The sequence below is a fragment of the Elephas maximus genome, chromosome 16 (assembly GCF_024166365.1).
Source record: "Elephas maximus indicus isolate mEleMax1 chromosome 16, mEleMax1 primary haplotype, whole genome shotgun sequence".
NCBI lineage: Eukaryota > Metazoa > Chordata > Mammalia > Proboscidea > Elephantidae > Elephas > Elephas maximus.
Window position 1 is genome coordinate 27,570,498 of NC_064834.1, and position 20,283 is coordinate 27,590,780.

Below are 20,283 nucleotides of genomic sequence, written 5' to 3' on the forward strand. Positions count from 1 at the left end.
GGCTGTAAGCAGACACTAAACAGAATTGCTATAAATTTCTTGAAAAATTGCTGTGCTGTAATAACAAGAAAAATAACTAAAATAAAAATTAGATACTATTTTCAGTACAAAATGAAAAAGTATTTTATGGAAGTGTTAAAATATATTTATGAATGTTTAGGGAAATGAACCAAAAAAACCAAACCCACTGCCGTCGAGTTGATTCCGACTCACAGCAACCCTATAGGACAGAGTAGAACTGCATCATAGAGTTTCCAAGGAGCGCCTGGTGAATTCGAACTGCTGACCTCTTGGTTAGCAGCTGTAGCACTCAACCGCTATGCCACCAGGGTTTCCTTAGGGAAATAGGAGCTGCTTTTTATATTTTTTTTATATACTGCTAATTGTTCTTTTGGTGGTAAATCTATAACAAATGCCATGACAAAATTTATTTTAGTGAGTTTCATTTAAGGAAATTAGCAGATATTATAAAGTCAAGGTTTTTGTACAAGGATATTGTCTTAGTCATCTAGTGCTGCTCTAACAGAAATACCACAGGTAGATGGCTTTAACAAAGAGAAGTTTATTTTCTCACAGTAAAGTGGGCTAAAAGTCCAAATTCAGGGTGTCAGCTCCAGGGGAAGGCTTTCCCTGTCTGTTGGCTGTGTAGGAAGGTCCTTCTCAATCTTGCCCTGGACCAGAAGCTCTCTGCTCAGGAACCCTGGTCCAAAGGACACACTCTGTTTTAGGTGCTTCTTTCTTGGTGGTATGAGGTCCCCAACTCTCTGCTTACTTCCCTTTCCTTTTATCTTTTGAGAGAGAAAAGGTGTTGCAGCCCACACCCCCGGGAAACTCCCTTTACACTGGATCAGGGATGTGACCTGGTAAGGGTGTTAGAATCCCACCCGAATCTTTTTTAACATAAAATTACAATCACAAAATGGAGGACAACCACAGAATACAAGGAATCATGGCCTAACCAAGTTAATAAACACATTTTTTGGGGCCCAACCAAGTTAATAAACACATTTTTGGGGGGACACAATTCAATCCATGACAGGTATTATAGCAGTGTTAGATGTGCTAGAAAAACAAACACAAAAAACCTGAACAACTTAAATCATAAATATCAGGAGATGTTTGAACAAATGTTGCCATGTGAGTATGAAGATTAGGGTGCAGCTATTAATATTAAGATCATGTTTTCAAAATTATTATATGCAAGAAATGACTAGTTGTTAAGGGACAAAGGGAAGATACACTCCACCTCTGGTATAATCCCAGACATGTTTAAAAGGCTGTGTTGTGACTGTATTGGAAAGGGAACAATATAAAATATTAATTTTTCTGTAAGTGGTAGGATCATGATTGGTTTTTATTTTCTGTGTTTTGCATATTTTCCACAAAAAATGCACATGGCTTTTCACGATTACAAAAAGTTGTTAAAATGGATGTTATAGAAGTCGTCATGAGGATTAAGTGAGACAATGTCGCTAAGGTATCAAGAATAAAGTAAGGTTTAGGTTTTAGATATGTTAATTTCCTTTATTGGAATGTCAGATGTAAACTTGAAATTTCGGATTTAATTCTTTGTTAGTGGATTTTTCTTTTCAAGCAGACAGTAATTTTTATGGTATCAGTTTATATAGGTTTTAGCAGATTCAAATTAACTTTATGTAAGTATAGTTAGAGCTAAAGGTACAACCTATAAGGTTTCTTTCTTCATGTTCTATATAATTAAACTTTGATACCACTTGGAGTCATTTGTATCTTGGTACATATTCCTGTATATCCTAATGGGACATGAGCTGAATTTCTCCACCCTTTTTTTCCCTCATAGAATAAAGTTAGTATTTTGTAAAAGCAGATAGTCAGCCTTAATCTTCATCATGTGGTGCCTGTGCTCAGAGTGGGTTCTTAATTTTCTGTTTTTAGGTTGTAATAATAATATAGGGACCATGTCATCTCTTATATAATCAAATTATTGGCTTTTACATGCCTTGTTGTTCAGGCTCTTAGTAAACAGTGTTTGGGGATATGAAGTTTGAGACAAATAGGTGTCTCATAAAATCCATTGAGAAAAACAGTATAAAAAATATTTTACTATGCAAGCATTTTGACACTGAGGACAGACTTTTTTTTTCTTTTTGTATTTTTATTATAACTGTTATATGCATATGTTACATGCATCTCATGGGTATATTCATTTCAGTTTCAGGATTATACTTTTTTGTGTATTTGGCACAGTTTCATTTTTGAAACTTTTATTCAGATTATTGATGCTAGTAATTTTGTGTGCATGGTTCAGAGCTTTTCTTTTTCTGTTTTTATCCAGGCGTTTCCTGCAGATACCTTTTTATAATCTATTACGTTTCCTGTTTTACTTTGTGTCCCCTTTTGGGACATATTGGACATTATTAGTCCATTAATAATGTGCTTTTTAAACTGCTTTCATGGAAAATATGAAATTATTTTGTGTTTGCTAAATGTTTGTGTCTTTGTTTTTTAGGGTGACTACTATTCACGAAGCTCTGGAAAGGTAAAGAAAATTCCCCTGAACTCTACAAATGTACTATTTTCTGTAGACAAGTTTCCCTTCTGTGATATAATTATAAACATAGAGTCAAATGGATTATTTATGTGAGATAGTACTGTTTAGCTGCTTAATTTTTGTTTAAATTAGAGAACAATTTGAAGGCTTTTACAGGTTTGCCTACTGGGGCCACCTGGTCGTGTGAACACATGCTTATGGTAGGATTGGTATGTTGGGGTGTCTGCTGTGTTCTCCACTGTGCAATTTGAGGCTTGATTTTATGGCATCTAAAAAGTAGCCAACAAGCCCTGTTTGTGCAGTGGTTAAGTGCTCAGCTGCTAAATGAAAGGTGGTCGGTTTGAACCCCTCAGCTGCTCAGCAGGAAAGAGATGTGGCAGTCTGCTTCTGTAAAGATTTACAGCCTAGGACACCCTGTGGGGCAGTTCTACTCTGTCCTATAGGGTTACTATGCGTCAGAATCTGCTCAATGGCAACAGGTTTTTTTTTTTTATTAAAGAGTAACCATATCTCCTAGGGACTGATACAGCATTAATGCTTCCTTTTAATATATCATGAAAACCAGGTGTTTGGTTTGGCTCATCAGCACATTCTCTCATGTTTGAAAAATCTTTATGGGAATCCCATGATGATCAGACATTTGCTTGGTAGGTCTGGAGTTAGAGCGAAGAGAGCCAGTTTAATGATTTTAATAGTGAAAGACTCGGTTGTGATAACCTGCTGTGTTCATCTCACCTGGAGGGGTATGCTGTTCAGCGGGCCGTGGAGGCTGCATTTCTCCTGTGTAACGATAGGTGAACGCTGCAGCTCTCTCCCTCTCAGCCTCCCATCCTCCTGGAGCCCCCACTATTCATCTTGCCATATGCTCATAGCATCTACTGGGCTTTCTCCTTTTAGTCTGGGAGCCATTTATTCTTTTCTGCCAGCAGGATAGGAAATAGGACAGACTTCATTTGAATGACAGGCTCTACTTGGCTCCATGATCTTGGGAAAGGTACTGAATCACTCTGTGCTTTCCTTTCCTCCCATGAAAATAGATTCATAGTAGTCTCTGCTTCATAGATTTGGTTTAAGGATTTATCGAGATAAAACCTGTGGATCATTGAACTCAGTTCCGTAAAGAGAGTTCAATAAATAGTAAATAATACAATTCATGTTATTATAGTGTTTTCTCCAAGGCGAATTCTGCATTTTGTGTGTAAATTTTCTTGGGTTGAATTGTGTGAAATTGCCATTTTGGTCAAAAATGCTCAAGCAGCAGTTATTCCATAGGGTTAAACTCAGTAATAATTAATTTATGATGACATTGCCTATCTATAATGTGTTTTTTTTGTAATGTGTTTATAGAACCTTTAGTTGTTTTGCTTCTTTAACATATATCACTATCTCCATCATTTGAAATATAGATTTGCTTGAATTATATTCCTAAAATGTTATGCTTTTTTTGGTTCAGTGAGATAGGAGAGTAATACTTTATTTTTTATGAACTAGTCATAAGAATGATAATGTAGTCTACGAAGATTGTTACATTTGTTCAGTAGGCATTTTTCATCAGGTCGCCAGCAGGGTTCTAATTCGGCAGAGTATTATAACATTGCCAGTCCACACTGTGCCACCAGGGCTCCTTGTGTCATTAGTGATAAGCTAAAACCAGATGTATCTGAGTCCTACACATAATTTCATCTTATGTATGTATAATATGTCCTCCTCTTCAAAGTACTTTTGGATTTTGAGAGTATATTCTCTTCACAGTAATAGAAAAAGTATATCCATTTTTCAGATAAAAAATATTGAGTTATATGTTAAACAGTTTGACGGAAACATAGATCTAGATCTAGTTAGTGGTTATATAGAAAGTTAAACAGACATCTTCACCATTTCAAAGCTCAGATGGACTTTTAGGAGCCTCACCTAAAGCTTTCGTTTTATAGTTGGGTAAGTAGAAATGTAAATAGGTTGTTTGAAGTAATAATAGTGAAATAAAAACACAAATGTGTGTATCCCACCTTTTACCATTCCTACCCCATTGTGTGGTTGCACAAAAGCATCCCCTGATACTGTTTTAGAATTTTAAATCCAATATAGATAGTAATTGATATGAAATTTAGAATGAATGGAATATGAATTTCACCAGTACTGTGGTGAAGAACAAGAATATGTTGTCAGATCTCAAGACAGAAATATTTTAGTTTGTCTTGAAGGTCTCTTAAACCTTCGTGAGAATGAAACAACTTTTTTTTTTCATTTGCATGTATTCATTTTTTTTTTTATTATCAAGAAAGAATACATTATTAATTAATCTTGGGACTTACATTGTCAGTCTGATAAATTTTCACCACCAGAATGTGCAGAAGTATTTACCATGTTGTTGTTGTTTTTTAAACATATAATTTATTTTATTTTTGTGTTGTTGAGAATATACACAGCACGACGAACATGTACCAATTCAACAGTTTCTGCGTGTACAATTCGGTGACATTTGATTACATTCTTCGAGTTGTGCAGCCATGTCAAACTTTTCTTGTTTGAACATAGGCCTTTCTTGTTCCGTTTTACACGTGTATTTGTGTGTGGGTCAACTTCATTTGCCTAACCTTTTGCCGTTTAAACAGCTTCATGGAATATGTGTGGTTGTGCTGTCTTCTGCAGCAATCTTTTACAAGTAATTGAAATGCTGTCTTTATTGAAGCACTGACTTCATACCCCTGTTCCCAGAAGACACAAGGCTATTATCAGGAATGCCAAGCGGAAGTGATTTCTTCAGAGGTTCCTGCACCTCCAGGAGTTCAGTTTTGGTGAATGAGTGAAATCGAGTCAAACATACAGAGGCTGGGAGTTGAAATCCTTTATCTCCAAAGTGGAGGCTTTCTTCTACTTTCAGAGTCCCCGGGTGCTACAAATGGTTAGCACCCAACTACTTACCAAAAGGCTGGTGGTTTGAGTCTGCCCAGAGGTACCTCAGAAGAAAGGGCTGGCCATCTACTTCCAAAAAATCAGCCACTGAAAATCCTCAGGAGGGCAACTCTACTCTGACACGTGTTGCAATTAACTCGGAGGCAGCTGGTTTTGTTTTTTGTTCAACTTTATGTTTTTGGCATCTTGGGAGCGTTTCTTTTGGCTTCCACCCGGTCTGGGTATAAACTCAACTGCTGCGGTGCTCTGGAACTCTGACTGGCCTGGTAACTCAGTTTGCCTTCTTTCCTCCTTGTCGTGGTTTCAAAGAACATGCTAGAAGTAAGGGATCGGAATTCTAAAGGAGTCACTCATTGCTTGACGCCCCCACTAGTCCCTCCGTCTCCTGTCACTTAATGGTTCAACACACACTGCCAGCAAAATGATGCCTGGGGCCTCAGGAAGGCACACAGAATCCTTTTCCAGAATCTCTTATTGAATCCTCTCACCCAGTTAAAATGTTGAAGTCCTCCTGGGGTTAGAGCACGAAGAGCTAAAGACTTCATAGTGTACAAATTGAAGAGTTTACTTGGATGAATTCTGAGTTTAATGGGTTAAGAAAAGCATCGATAAAAACGCAAGGAAAACTGTTTATTACATGTGGAATCTTTTTCTTTGATCGTTTCCTCCCACTGCTTTATGTGATTTTATAGAATGTGAATCCAATGGTAACATTTAAGAAACCGAGGTTACTTTTTAAGCCTTCTCTGCCTGAAGACTTACCTGGGCAAGGTTTTGATTTAGATGTTTGTAGATGTGACTTGACATCTATAGATAGGTGTGCTGTCAGAACGTTCGATTTGTTTAATGGAAAGGATGGAGGAAGCGTGAGCCTCTCTGATAGAATTCTTTTGTTTTTGAGCCATGGAATATGAGTAGTCAGGAACGGTGTTGCATCATGTCGCACACAGTCTGAATCCTGATGACACAATTCTGGAAACTGTCAGGACTGACTTGGGCCGGATTTAAGGGTCTAAGCTACAGTGAGGCTGCCTAAAATTACGTGGATGATTTCTTTTGTTTGTGAATGTTTGTTTTCATTCTGCATTAAGAACAAATCAGAGCTAGCAGCATGCTGCTGCGATGCTGCTCTGGAGGTCTTTATGTGGGCGTCTTGTGCTACGGATGAGACAGACTTATGACACGTTCAGATATGAGGGCACTCTAGCTGCATCTGCTGTCATTTCACTCATCCCCAGGATTGATCTCACAGCTCAGGAATGTCCTTTCCTCCTTGTTGCTTCAGCTGGGCTCTTTCTGAAGGTGTATGGTCAGTGGGAACAAAAGGCTCTCATTTTCATTTTGGAATATCAGCCCTAAATGCCTTTCTGTGACATGTTTGCATCGATTGCTATTCTGAAGAGAATAGATTTATTCTAGGGCCTTTAAAAATTGTGTTAACAATGCTTATGTGTGTGTGTGTGAGAGAGAGAGAGGTGGAGATTGATTTGAAAGATTAAAAATATCACTTAATCAAAATAGTTAAAAAAAACACACAGGTTACCAGTAATCATCATGTCAGTGATAATTCTTCAGTTAACTAATACCTGGTTATCAGATGCAAATAACTGACACCAGTTTAGCACAACTAAAGTGTTCATCCCATACTCTCACAAAATACTATCTAGGAGTCTTTTGCCCATGAGAAAATCTAGTTTTTCAATTGCTTCCTTTGGTTTTTCAGAATCACTTTACACTTGTTAAAGATTTCAGAAATGAACTCTGATATCATAGTATTTCCCCCCAGACATCTGATGCTGTCTGTTTTCTGTCTCCCTCAAGGTAGGGGAATAATCTCTTTTATTTTTTCCTGCAGGTTTATTATGCTTGCTTGGCTCAAGCCAGTGATAAAAAAAAAAAAACTAGTTTTTTTTTGGCTATTATATTTGAGCTGGAGAATAATGTAAAAACGTGATGGGGACACTCTGTTAGTTCGGGGGTGGTTACTGGATTCAAGATTTTGACAGTTGGCAAAGTTTCATTTCTAAAAATACAATACATAGAGACCAGCCATCAAAATTGTACCCGGTAAAAGAATCTTTCTACAGCAGGGCCCCATCCTTTTTTTTTAATTTGATCACAATGAAGTAGAACATTTTTTTCATGCTAGCGATCATTTAGCATCATCTTTTGTGAATTGTCTATACATGTCTTTGGGCATTATTTTTTTAAGGTTTTAGTATTTTTCTTGTCAATTTACATGTGCTTTTTATATATGAATACTATTAATACTTTAGCTCTCATTTTGATGATGATATCAAAATATCTCATTTTGATATTTTTCTAGCGTGCTTTTTAAAATTCTCTTATTATGTCTAACCCTCAAAGTTTAATTAAAAAAATTAGTAAACAGATACCTGTTTCCTAGCTATGGTGGCTAACTGTAGAATTGTTTTCAAATACGATAATTATTAGAAAATATGTCTAGGCACAGTTTAGGATTGTGTTTTTTGTTAAAGTGGTAACTATTACTGAAAAGGTAGGCTGGAGTCGTGTCGGGGCTTTGAATTGTAAGCTAAAGAGATTAATCTAGATAGATGTGTTTCTTATTAAACTGGATGCAATTATGGCACATGATTTGGTAAGGTACCAGAGTATGCTAATCTCTTTGAAGTGTAGACTGTCTTATATTATCTCACTTTTTTTTTTTTCTACTTTAGATGAAGGTTTACAGAGCAAATTAGTTTCTCAATAAACAATTAATACATGTACTGTTTTGTGACATTGGTTGCCAACCCCAGGGCATGTCAACAATCTCTCCTTCTTGACCTTGGGGTCCCCATTACCAGTTTTCCTGTCCCGTCCTGCCTTCTCAACCTTGCCTCTGGGCTTGTGTGTCCATTTAGTCTCGTTTTGTTTCATGGGCCTGTCTAATCTTTGGCTGAAGGGTGAACCTCAGGAGAGACTTCAGTACTGAGTTAAAAGAGTGTCCAGGGGCCATGCTCTTGGGGTCTCTCTAGTCTCTGTTAGACCAATAAGTCTGGTCTATTTTTGTGAGTTAGAATTTTGTTCTTTATTTTTCTCTAGCTTTGTCCAGGACGCTCTATTGTGATCCCTGTCAGAGCAGTCGGTGGTGGTAGCAAAGTACCATCTAGTTGTGCTAGACTCAGTCCGGTTGAGACTGTGGTACTTGTGGTCCATTAGTCCTTTGGACTAATCTTTCCCTTGTGTCTTTGGTGGTTTTCTTCCTTTTCCCTTGCTCTTGAAGGGGTTAGGCCAGTGGAGTATCTTAGATGGACACTCACAGCTTTTAAGACTCCGGACGCTACTCACCAAAGTAGAATGTAGAACATGTCTTTATAAACTATGTTATGCCAGTTGAACTAGACGTTCCCTGAGACCATGTTCCCCAGCCCTCAGCCCAGTAATTTGGTCCCTCAGGGAGTTTGGATGAGTCCGTGAAGCTTCTATGACCTTGCCTTGGTCAAGCTGTTCTGGCTTCCCCAGTGTTGTGTACTATCTTGCCCTTCACCGAAGTTACCACTTATCTATTGTCTATTTAGTATTTTTCTCTTCCCACCCTCATAACCATCAAAGATTGTTTTGTTTTCTGTGTAAACCTTTTCAAGAGTTTTTATAATAGTGATCTCATATAATATTTGTCCTTTTATTATCTCACTTTTTTTTTTTAAACTCTCAGAGATGTCCCTTTGTGGCAGAACTTTATATAGATATATAACATCTACAGAGTTTAACATATTGTAACTAAGTCTCCAGAACTCAAATTAGTACTCTGAAACTCTAAGGTAAATTCTTGTTCTACAAGCCTCATTTTTACAATGCTCTTCACTTGGGTAATGTTACGGTTCCTGATGACAAACCACCTCCTTCCAGGTGGAGGATAGCCATATGGTTCAGGGTGAGGACTCTGCAGTGAAAATGCCTTGGTGGGAGTCTGGCTAACTAGTTACTAGTTATCCTGACCACTTTGTTCTTCCATTTTCTTATTTCTGGAGGGGAGTAATAGCAGACACCAACCTTATAGGGTTATTATGAGAATTAACTGAGAATGCACCATTCCTGGCACATAATATATGCTTGATAAATATTAAACATTGTTACTATCACCACCAACAACATGCAGTTTCCCCTTTCACTTTCGTCCTCCTCGCTTGATGACATTCTAAGCCCATCCCCCATGGAGTAAGTTTTAAGAGGATGGTTCTAAAACCCAGAAAATTAGGAGGATTTAAAAAATTACGAGTATAGTAATCAAGCAATAGAGCAAAAGTTGGTGATGAATGCAGGAAAAGACGCTCTAAAATCTGATTTCAAAGTGGACAGAGTTTTTCTTGTCTGCCTTCCTGGCCCACATGCCACACACATGTGATATTCTAAAAGTTGAAGCAAAATAGATGAATGAGATTGGAGAACGTTAATCTAGTTTTTGGTCTTCAGTTATATATGTTTGTCTATGTATGTATGTATCTATTTGTATCACTAAGTATATATAATATATATTATTATATATAATATATGTATGGAGCCCTGGTGGCATAGTGGTTAAGAGCTCTGCAGCTAACCAAACGGTCAGCAGTTCAAGTCCGCCAACTGCTCCTTGGAGACCCTATGGGGCAGTTCTGCTCTGTCCTGAAGGGTTGCTATCAGTCAGAACTGACTCAACAGCACATAACAACAATGTGTATACATATAAATGTACAGACATACATACATATCTATATATCTACCAAAACCAAAAACCCAGTACCATCGAGTCAATTCTGACTCATAGCAACCCTATAGGACAGAGTAGAACTGCCCTATAGAGTTTCCAAGGAGCGCCTGGTGGATTCCAAGTGCTGACCCTTTGGTTAGCAGTGTTAGCTCTTAACTACTATGCCACCAGGGTTTCCTATATATCTACAATTATATCTATATATAGTTTGTGTACACATGTGTATAGTATATATACTGATATAAATTAGAACTGTAGAATGTCTGCAGAATTTCAGGTTCCTGCTGAAGCTTTCCTAGGAGTCACTCTGTCTCTTTATGCCAGAGGAAGAGGACCCAGGGGTGGAATGTCAACACGATAAATATTGTCTAAGCTACATTCGATCTATTCTTTTCCTCTTGCTACAGTTTAATGCATATCATCTGCTTCTTAGTGTGTAACTCTCAATTTGGGAGGTTACTGGGCAAAAGAAAAAAAAAAACAAAACAGATTTACCTTAGGCCATCAAGAATACAGGACACATATGTATTCTTTCTTAGATACATGAAAGAAAAAGAAACTTCCCGACGTAACTGATTATGGTTTGGTTTTGAGCCTATAACCCATCTGCTGATACTCATTTACTTCAAATGGCACATAAAAGGAATTCCAGGAACTAGGATTTGAGTAGCCATTATGTGTGACATGCTGTTAACTCATCTGCGAGGCTGCTTTGGTTATCCCCAATTTATAGATGGGGAACTGAGGCTTCAAGTAGTTGGTAAATAGAACACTGGTTTGAACCCCAATATCCTGCTCTTTCTAGGGCTAGACTGCCTGGTGATAACATCAGGTTCAGGATAAAGGGAGACTGGGAAAATTATTTAAGATTTTCCAGCTTTGACATTCGAAGTACTGGCCCTGTCTAAGCACATCCTGTAAAAGCCTGCTGACAAGAAGAACTGTGTGAGATGGGATTTTCTCCCAGTCACAAATTTCTCCTTTTCTCCTCTCTCAGATAAGCTCTCTGACTATTCTCTGGCCTTGAGGTTCAGCCTTGCTCATGGCTTCTCACCTTGGCACTCTGATTTTACCCTGCCTTTTTCCTATCTTCCACCAAAGTTTTATATTCACTAGATTTGCATTATAACTTCTAAAACCATTTTGGTGAGAGTTATTTATTTCACTTATTTATTTCAACTTTGATCCAGTGTTTTGAATATCCAGCTAAAATTCGAGACATGTATAACCTTCTCAGAAGAGTCAGCAATTAAGATGTCAGCCTTGTCAGGATTCCTGAGTGCTCTGCTGATAGGTACTTGGAAGTGATATAGATAGAACATATGCTAAAACCTCCTGGCATGTAAATACGTTGCTCTTTAACGGAGAGTTTCCAGGATTCAAAAGGCAGCCTTTTGCGATGATTTAGGTATTCTGGGCTGGATTCAGCCTCTCAGTAAGACTTTTTTTGTATTAGAAAGGGAGGCAGTGGGTGGGGTTAGGAAAAGCGAATGAGCTGGAGAAAGTGACTGAGGTAGATTCAAATTTTAGCCCATCCCCTACTGTCTGATGGAGTCCCTCGGTGATACAAACAGTTAGGTGCTCAACTACTAGCCAAAATGTGGTGATTCGGACCCACCCAGAGGCGCCTGGGAAGACAGGCCTGGTGACCTGCTTCTGAAAGATCACAGCCTTGAAAACACTATGGAGCAGTTTTACTTCGCATACATGGGGTCATCATGAGTCAGAATTGACTCAAGAGCAACGAACAACAACAACTTATTGTCTTAGTGCCCCCAGGCAGGTTGTTTTACCTTTTTGAAGCCCGGTTACCCCTCTGTACAATGGATGCAATACCCGTCTCATGGAATCATCCTAACACCCAGCATGATGCCTAGCACAGAGCATAACTGAGCAAATATTAGCTCTCTTCACCTTGACCTAGAGGGTAACTTCTTTAAGTTCTTGCCTTCAACAAATGCATGTGTATGGGGAAAGACCCTGATTAAATAATCCTTGTCTTACATGGGAGCCCTGGTGACACAGTAGTTAAGACCTACGTCTGTTAACTGAAAGGTTGGCAGTTTAAGTCCACCAGCTGCCCCTTGGAAACCCGATGGGGCAGTACTCCTGTGTCCTACAGGGTTGCTGTGAGTCAGAATCAAGTCGACAACAACGGGTTTAGGTTTTTTTTTCCTTGTATTTCACATGAAGACTATTATTTTCTTTTACAGTTCTCTGTCTGTTCCATTTTAAAAAAGGCTTAAACCCATTGCCATTGAATCGATTCTGACTCATAGAGACCCTATAGGACAGAGTAGAACTGCCTCATAGAGTTTCCAAGGAAGGCTTGTGGGTTTGAACTGCCAACCTTTTGGTTAGCAGCCATAGCTCTTAGCCGGTACACCACCAGGGCTCCCCCCCCCCCCAAAAGGCTTAAGCCCTCTTGTTTCCCTGCTACGTCTGCATGAGATAAGACTTGAACTCAATGTACAACAGCTTGTTGGGTGTGCTCCATAAATCTGTTGTGTACTAACGTTCTTCCTGCCGGATCTGGGTGCAGCGAGAATCACATTTTGCTAGTAGACTTAGCTGTTGATGATTCCAGGACAACATTTTTCATGACGTAGGTGGCACTTTTGAAATTGTGCAGGAAGTTGTAATGAGTAATGTGACAGGTCAAGGAATGACTAATGTTTGACAGGTCAAGGCGTACAGCCATGGAAACAAACACTTCTCGGCTGGATAGGGACCGTGTTCCATCTCAGATTCCTTTTCACGCTTCTGTGAGTTCTATGCTCCCTGATAAAGACTGTTTTTTTTTTTTCACTTCCCTGCTTCAATAGGTAAACTCAACAGTTTCTACAAATGATGTTAAATATGCCCCAAATCTAACAATTCATGAGCACAAGCTTAGCAAGGGTTTTACCATAAATTAATCAGCTCTTAGACATATTCCCTAGAAAATTGACAACTGTTCTTTCACTTTTAGTTCAGAAGATATAGGAGCGCCTTTTATATACAAGGCATATTTGTTTTTAGTGAAAAAACAAATATTTTAATCATCAAATAAGGAAAGACTGTCCTCTTTATAGAAATGTGTGCTTTAGAAAGGATTCTGTCTGCTGTTCTAAACTGTCTCATGAGGCCAATTAATTTGATTAATCAAAAGCTAAGTTTTAAATTACAGGTTCACCCTGCTGTCCAAAAGTAGAGCGTGCCTTTCATAAGTTGAAATGGCATAAAGTGAAGACACAATTACCATTAATTTACATGGGAAAATTTTTTGAGCATTCCCAGACCCAAAAAAATAACCTACCAAATTATACCAAATAACACATAAAACCTAAATATAATAAAAACAGGAATGATGTGATAAATACCCAGCGTATATAAAGTAGAAATAATGTATGTACAGTGTAGTTTCACCTATCAGAATCGGGAACACAGTGAACACACTGGAATGCTGAAAGGTGGTGGGTGATGATGGTGGTAGCCTAGCTGGTAATGCCCTATGGGGCTGGGTTGAAGGGCCAGAGTTCAAATCTCAAGAAGAGTGGGATTTATATTAACTGTGCCTGCTAGGAATAGGATCTCATGGTGCATGGTGTTTGATTGGTTGTGACCAGGGAGTTCAATAAGTGCAGAGAAGGTTGAAAGGAGGAGCTTGGCCAAGTTACTATGTAAAATGGGCTGCAAACGCATTGACATAGACACTTCACCGAGCTTCTAGCTTGCTTAGAAGGAGTGAGAACAAATGCGGCCCTCCTGTTGAACGCCATTTTTTTTTTTCTCACTTTAATTGAACTTTAGATGAAGGTTTACAGAACAAACTAGTTTCTCATCAAACAGTACACACATTGTTGTATGACATTGGTTAACAACCCCAAGACATGTTAACACTCTCCCTTCTCAACCATGGGTTCCCTATTACCAGCTGTCCTGTTCCCTCCTAGCTTCCAGTCCCTGCCCCAGGGCTGGTGCGCCCTTTTAGTCTTGTTTTGTCCCATGCGATTGTTAAATCTTTGGCTGAAGAGTGAACCTCAGGAGCGGCCTCATTACTGAGGCTGAACACCATTTTTGTGCCTGGACTCTTCTTTGTAAAAGGGAATTCCTCTTCGGATTTCTTTTGGTTCGTGAAAACAGGTACTAATATAGGTCTTTCATGAAACTGAACTGATGTAAAGCGAACTTTCAAAAAGCAGAGGTACCTATATTTTTAGTGTTGTGCTGTTATCAGCATTCCAAAAGAAAATGTTCCCCGATCCAGTTTATAATTGTGTTTATTTTTATTCTATTCCACCATCAAAAAACTAAGGATTGCGTAAGTTTTAAAAATGAGAAAATAAGAAAATATGACTGCCTTTCACGTTAATGCTCCTTTTCTAATTGTCAGTATCGCTGCCCATCAACACCCAGCAGTAAATTTCTGATGGCTTAGTGTCGAATGGGAAAGCTGCATTTTTATTTTCCCAATCACTTCTTTATAGATGAAAGTAAACTGAAATTTGCCACTTCACACTAATTGTCTGAAACAGTAGTTAATCAGTACCTATATGACACTGTTACATCATGACCTAAGGGAACAGGAAAAAGGGCTTACAGGTTTGTAGACCTTCTTTTCACTTCTCAGCTGTCTTATTATCCAACATTTTGCTTTTACGACAGTAGTAAAAACTACTGTCTGACTGTTTTGTGTGTTAATGATGCGCTCCTGGCAATAAATGCTGAGGTGTGAGGTGAGAATAATGCTAGTTTTGATGGTTAAGGTTATGTGTCAGCTTGGCCGGGCGATGATTCTCAGTGGTTTGACAGTTATGTAATGATGTAGTCATTTTCCATTTTGTGATCTGATGCGGTCATCTTCCATTTTTCCATAACATCAATTTCACATAATGACCTGGTTTTTGGAACCTAACCATGTTGATAAGTGAGGAGAGGGTATATATAATTTCTGTCACTTTATTTGACATTATTTGACTTTTAAGACCATCCTTACAAAATGGGCAGAGGAGCTGTTCTTACTGCAACTCTAAGGATACAGAAACTGAAGCTCATCTTACATAACTTGCAGAAAGTCACATAAATGAATATCTGTGATTAGACCTCAGGCATTGATCCAGTGCTTCTTCCACTGTCCCACTATCCAACTCATTCATTTTAGAAACCTCATGCCCATATTCATATGTTTTTCTTGTGAGACTTGGTGTCTTGTACATTAAACATTAATGAATAGAATCTATAACTAAGTGTAGAGAAACTAATGTTGCTAGCTGCAGTTGAGTTGTCCCCCAACTCATGGCGACCCCATGCACAACAGAACAAAATGCTACCTGGTCCTATGCCATCCTCATGACTGGTTGTGGATTGGATGTTTGTGATCCATAGGGTTTTCACTGGCCAATTTTCAGAAGTAGATCACTAGGCCTTTCTTCCTAGTCTATCTTAGTCTGGAAGCTCTGTTGAAACCTGTTCAGCATCATAGCAACGTGCAAGCTTCCATTGATAGGCGGTGACTGTGCATAAGGTGCATTGGTCGGAATTGAAACTGGGTCTTCCACATGGAAGGCGAGAATTCTACCACTGAGCCACCAGTGTCTCGCAGAGAAACTAAATACCAGTCCATGGAGGTGTATGGATCATTCTAGTGTGCCTTCCCTTTCCCTTTGTTAAGAGCATTTGACTCTGTGGACCCATCACATAGAGGTGTGTATTGTTTATTTCATCTGGGAAACATAGATGGAGACAGACTAAAAGGCAGCTTGTGCCTTTGAGTTGTACTGATGCCAGCTAAGTTTACTGATTATGATTTCTTGGCTCAAGCTTTTGCAATGAGCCTGAAATGACTTGCTCATTTCAGGGACTTGCGCAGTGAGGTATCGGTCGTATGCAAGGACAGTGAAAGATAATAAGAGCTTAAGCTATAATAATATATTTACTGGAAAATTAAGACCCACAAAAGTCATTGTCATCGAGTCGATTCCGACTCACAGTGACCCTATAGGACAGAGTAGAACTCCCCCATGGGGTTTCCAAGGAGCAGCTGGTAGGTTCAAACTGCTGACCTTTTCGTTAAAAGCCAAGCTCTTAACCACTGTGCCACCAGGGCTCCAAAAATTGAGACACCACAACTTAAAATAACCCTTGTTCTCTTATTCAGTAGCAGTCTTGGAAGCAGCATAGAGAATAGACTGTGAATGGTGGTGCTTATGGAGCGAAGGCCTACCTTTTGACTCTTGAACTTAGAGATTTAGTTTTGTGGTGCTTATTTTTTTGCTTCAGTGATAAACTGCACTATGCTTCCTATGGATGGTACAGTCTTTCCCATCTGTAAAGTTGTCTAGTTATAGCATGGCTGGTGACCATTTACTTACAGAAAATATTGTAGAGGGACTCAAAGCATTAGACAAGTTCCTTCCGGGTGTTTGGTTCTCAAAATCCTAAGGGCGTTCTTTTTTTTTTTTTTTCTTTTTTCAAATTTGGGTAACCTTGGAAAATATACTGAGTGGTTAGCTTCTATTTCTACAGCTCTGGCATGGAAATTTCTTACAGCCTAGAACTGATGCTTAGACTGGTTGCTAGGCAACCAGGAGAGGAGTTCGCAAGCTTTGTCACAAGCCAGCAAACAGGAGACAATATTTTCTTTTGATTATGTTTTATTTTTTTTTAAGTCAGCTCTTGTTTTTGATATCGTGTATATACATGCTCTGGGGATTTTTTTTATTAGTAGAAATGCCTTTTTAGGGAAATTATTGTTGAAGACACTTTGGTTTAATCTTGCTTGATAAAAAGGTGAGCCCTACCTTAGAAACAGTGGGTGTTGAAATTAGGCCTTGAAGCACAGAAATCGTTCTTATAAAAACATGATGTAGGCAAATACTGTTCTGGCTACTTTTATATTAAAACATACATGTAGCTTTGCATTCTTTCTGCTACTAGCTTTTGCACTCTGACATAAATCAGTGACTTTGAACCTGGAGAGCTTTCTGCTCTCTTGTCCTTGAAGGTCATCTCTGAATAGATCTTTTGAACCTTTGTAGTCAGGACTTATTTTGACTTAAATTCTTTGGAAGCCACGTTTTGTGTAAATTTCTCTTGACCTTTACAGATTTTGTCTTTCAAATATGAAGTACCGATTTTTAAACAAATGCTTGAATAAATGCTTGTAATCAGCGTTCATATTTTCAAACATACATTGACATTTATAGAGAGTGAGAGGTGTGTCTCAGAGTTGTTCTCAGTAATTTTATAGGTGTGGAAGAGGACATGGGAAGATGAAAATGATATGAATCTTGTCCAGTGTCCCAAAAGAGAAGAAGATGGATTGTAGAAACTGCATATCAATGAATTTGATATTGATATCTGGCAAAATTGCAGTCTGGGTTATTGAACTAATAGCTTGTGATGGCTTAGAAGTGGTGATAATTAGGGGCCAGCATGATTTCACTAAGAAAAAAGTCATGTCTAACTAAACCCATTTTATTTCTAACGATTCTGTTACTCTGGTGGTTCACGTAGTGCTATAGCCACTGAATATGGGTTTAGTAACACATTCGATGCGACTTCTTATGGCAATCGACATTTCATTATTGTCGTTCCTACCTTTTATGCTTTAGAATTGCCATTTACCATGCCTTTTTAAAAAATATTTTCCCCCTCTCCAAATGGCTGTCTATGTAAATTGTTTGAAGAAATGAAACAGAACATTACAATTGATAAAAATGATTTTGAAATTCAGGGATATATTTGCATGTAAACTTTACAATTTGCATTTTGCCAATTACAGGAAAACTTTCTTTTTATCTTTTAATGTCATTATTTAGTGTATTATTGTATGAGGTCATGCTTGCACATCAGGAAAGAATGACTCAAAACTTTCAAGATGAGCTATCTCTACAGTTGGTGCCCTCCCAAAGTCAGTAAGGTTCCTGGTAGACCTTTGTTACTGATGGAGGTTTGGATATACTGAACGAGAGGTTAATGAAGCCTCAATACCTTGTCCTAGTTTCAACATTCCCTTTGAATCCTTTGTAGAAAAATGGAGAGTGAACTGTTTTAATACAAACTATAAACTATTAGTTGGGAATGCCAATTTTTTAAAACTCCTTCAACCCACAGACTTTTGCTTAGCAGGGCCCTTCACGGGTTTGAAAGATAAGTGGGGTAAATACATTCTGTATCACATGCTAACCTCCCCTACTGACATTGTTTTTAAGACCCACTTGGAAGTCTGATAAAGCCTATGAATCTCTTCTGAGAAGGAATGTGTTTTTTTTTAATAATTTTTATTGTGCTTTAAGTGAAAGTTTACAAATCAAGTCAGTCTCTCACATAAGAACTTATATACACCTTGCTACATACTCCCAATTACTCTCCCCCTAATGAGACAGCCCGCTGTCTCCTTCCACTCTCTCTTTTCGTGTCCATTTTTCCAGCTTCTAACCCCCTCTACCCTCTCATCTGCCCTGCAGGCAGGAGATGCCAACATAGTCTCAAGTGTCCACCTGATCCAAGAAGCTCACTCCTCACCAGCATCCCTCTCCAACCCATTGTCCAGTCCAATCCATGTCTGAAGAGTTGGCATTGGGAATGGTTCCTGTCCTGGGCCAACAGAAGGTCTGGGTGCCATGACCAGCGGGGTCCTTCTAGTCTCAGTCAGACCATTAAGTCTGGTCTTATGAGAATTTGGGGTCTGCATCCCACTGCTGTCCTGCTCCTTCAGGGGTTCTCTGTTGTGTTCCCTGTCATGGCGGTCACTGATTGTAGCTGGGCACCATCTAGTTCTTCTGGTCTCAGGATAATGTAGTCTCTGGTTCATGTGGCCCTTTCTGTGTCTTGGGCTCGTAATCGCCTTGTGTCCTTGGTGTTCTTCATTCTCCTTTGATCCAGGTAGGTTGAGACCAATGGATGCATCTTAGATGGCTGCATGCTAGCGTTTAAGACCCCAGATGCCACTCTTCAAAGTGGGATGCAGAATGTTTTCTTAATAGATTTTATTATGCCGATTGACTCAGATGTCCCCTGAAATCATGGTCCCCAAACCCCTGTCCCTGCTACACTGGCCTTCAAAGCATTCGGTTTATTCAGGAAACTTCTTTGCTTTTGGTTTAGTCCAGTTGTGCTGACCTCCCCTGCATTGTGTGTTGTCTTTCCCTTCACCTAAAATAGTTTTGTCTACCAACTAATTAGTGAATACCCCTCTCCTACCCTCCCTCCCTCCCTCCTCTTGTAACCACAAAAGAATGTTTTCTCTGAGAAGGAAAATTTTAAATGCACAAAATACATGGGATTATAAGAGAAGTTGATTATATTTAGTTACCAAAGATTTAAAAATTATGATAAAATAATATACTTATTAATTAATTCATTAACAAGATCTACCAGAGGGTCTAATATCAGCTGTATTTTTGAAATCATGATGAATGCAAACAATAATTTGAGATATCGGTGCCTTGGTGGCACAATGGTGGTTAAAGTGCTCGGCTGCTAACCAGAAGTTTGAACCCACCAGTGGTTCCATGAGCAAGAAGATCTGGTGATCTGCTCCTGTAAAGATTACAGCCTAGGAAACCCTATGAGACAGTTCAACTCTGTTCTCTAGGGTCACTGTGAGTCAGAACCTTCCGAACGGCACACGATAACAGCAACAACCTAACTTTAATGTGATAGGAAAATATCTGTGATTTCTATTGATAACAATGTCACAGGTACTGCCAATACTACTGTGGCTTGTATCATGCCTATATTTATAATGGATGAAGTGCTAGGTTTTGGTTAGATGTTAGTGAAAATAAAGATGTACTTTTTTCCATCAAAGGTATATCCACAGACCAATTGAGGGGTTTGTGTATCCCAATTTAGGTAGCCCCCATTTACATGTTTACTATGACACAAATGTTAAAAAAAAGTTAAAAATAATATAAGATTATGGTATCTTCTTTCTAGACTGTCAGCATTCTAGGGTTAAAATCCTTGCGCATTTTTATGGATTGAATTTTGTCCCCCCAAATTTGTGTTGTAAATCTTAACCTCAATAATATATAATCACACTTGGGAATGGGTGGTCTTTTCTATGTTAATGAGGTGGGATTAGAGTAGGATGTTACCTTGAAGACCAAGGTGCCCCTGACCTAAGCCATGGTGTTTT

At 38.7% G+C, this 20,283-nt stretch overlaps 1 protein-coding gene across 1 annotated transcript in view; it reads left to right on the top strand.

The window, feature by feature from the left end:
* The window catches only part of ANK3 (ankyrin 3), a 706,927-nt gene that overhangs the window by 113,149 nt on the left and 573,495 nt on the right, over positions 1-20,283 (top strand). The window contains exon 2 of the mRNA XM_049855202.1: positions 2,489-2,518. Coding sequence (XP_049711159.1) covers positions 2,489-2,518 — 30 coding nt within the window. The remainder of the gene's footprint in view (positions 1-2,488; positions 2,519-20,283) is intronic.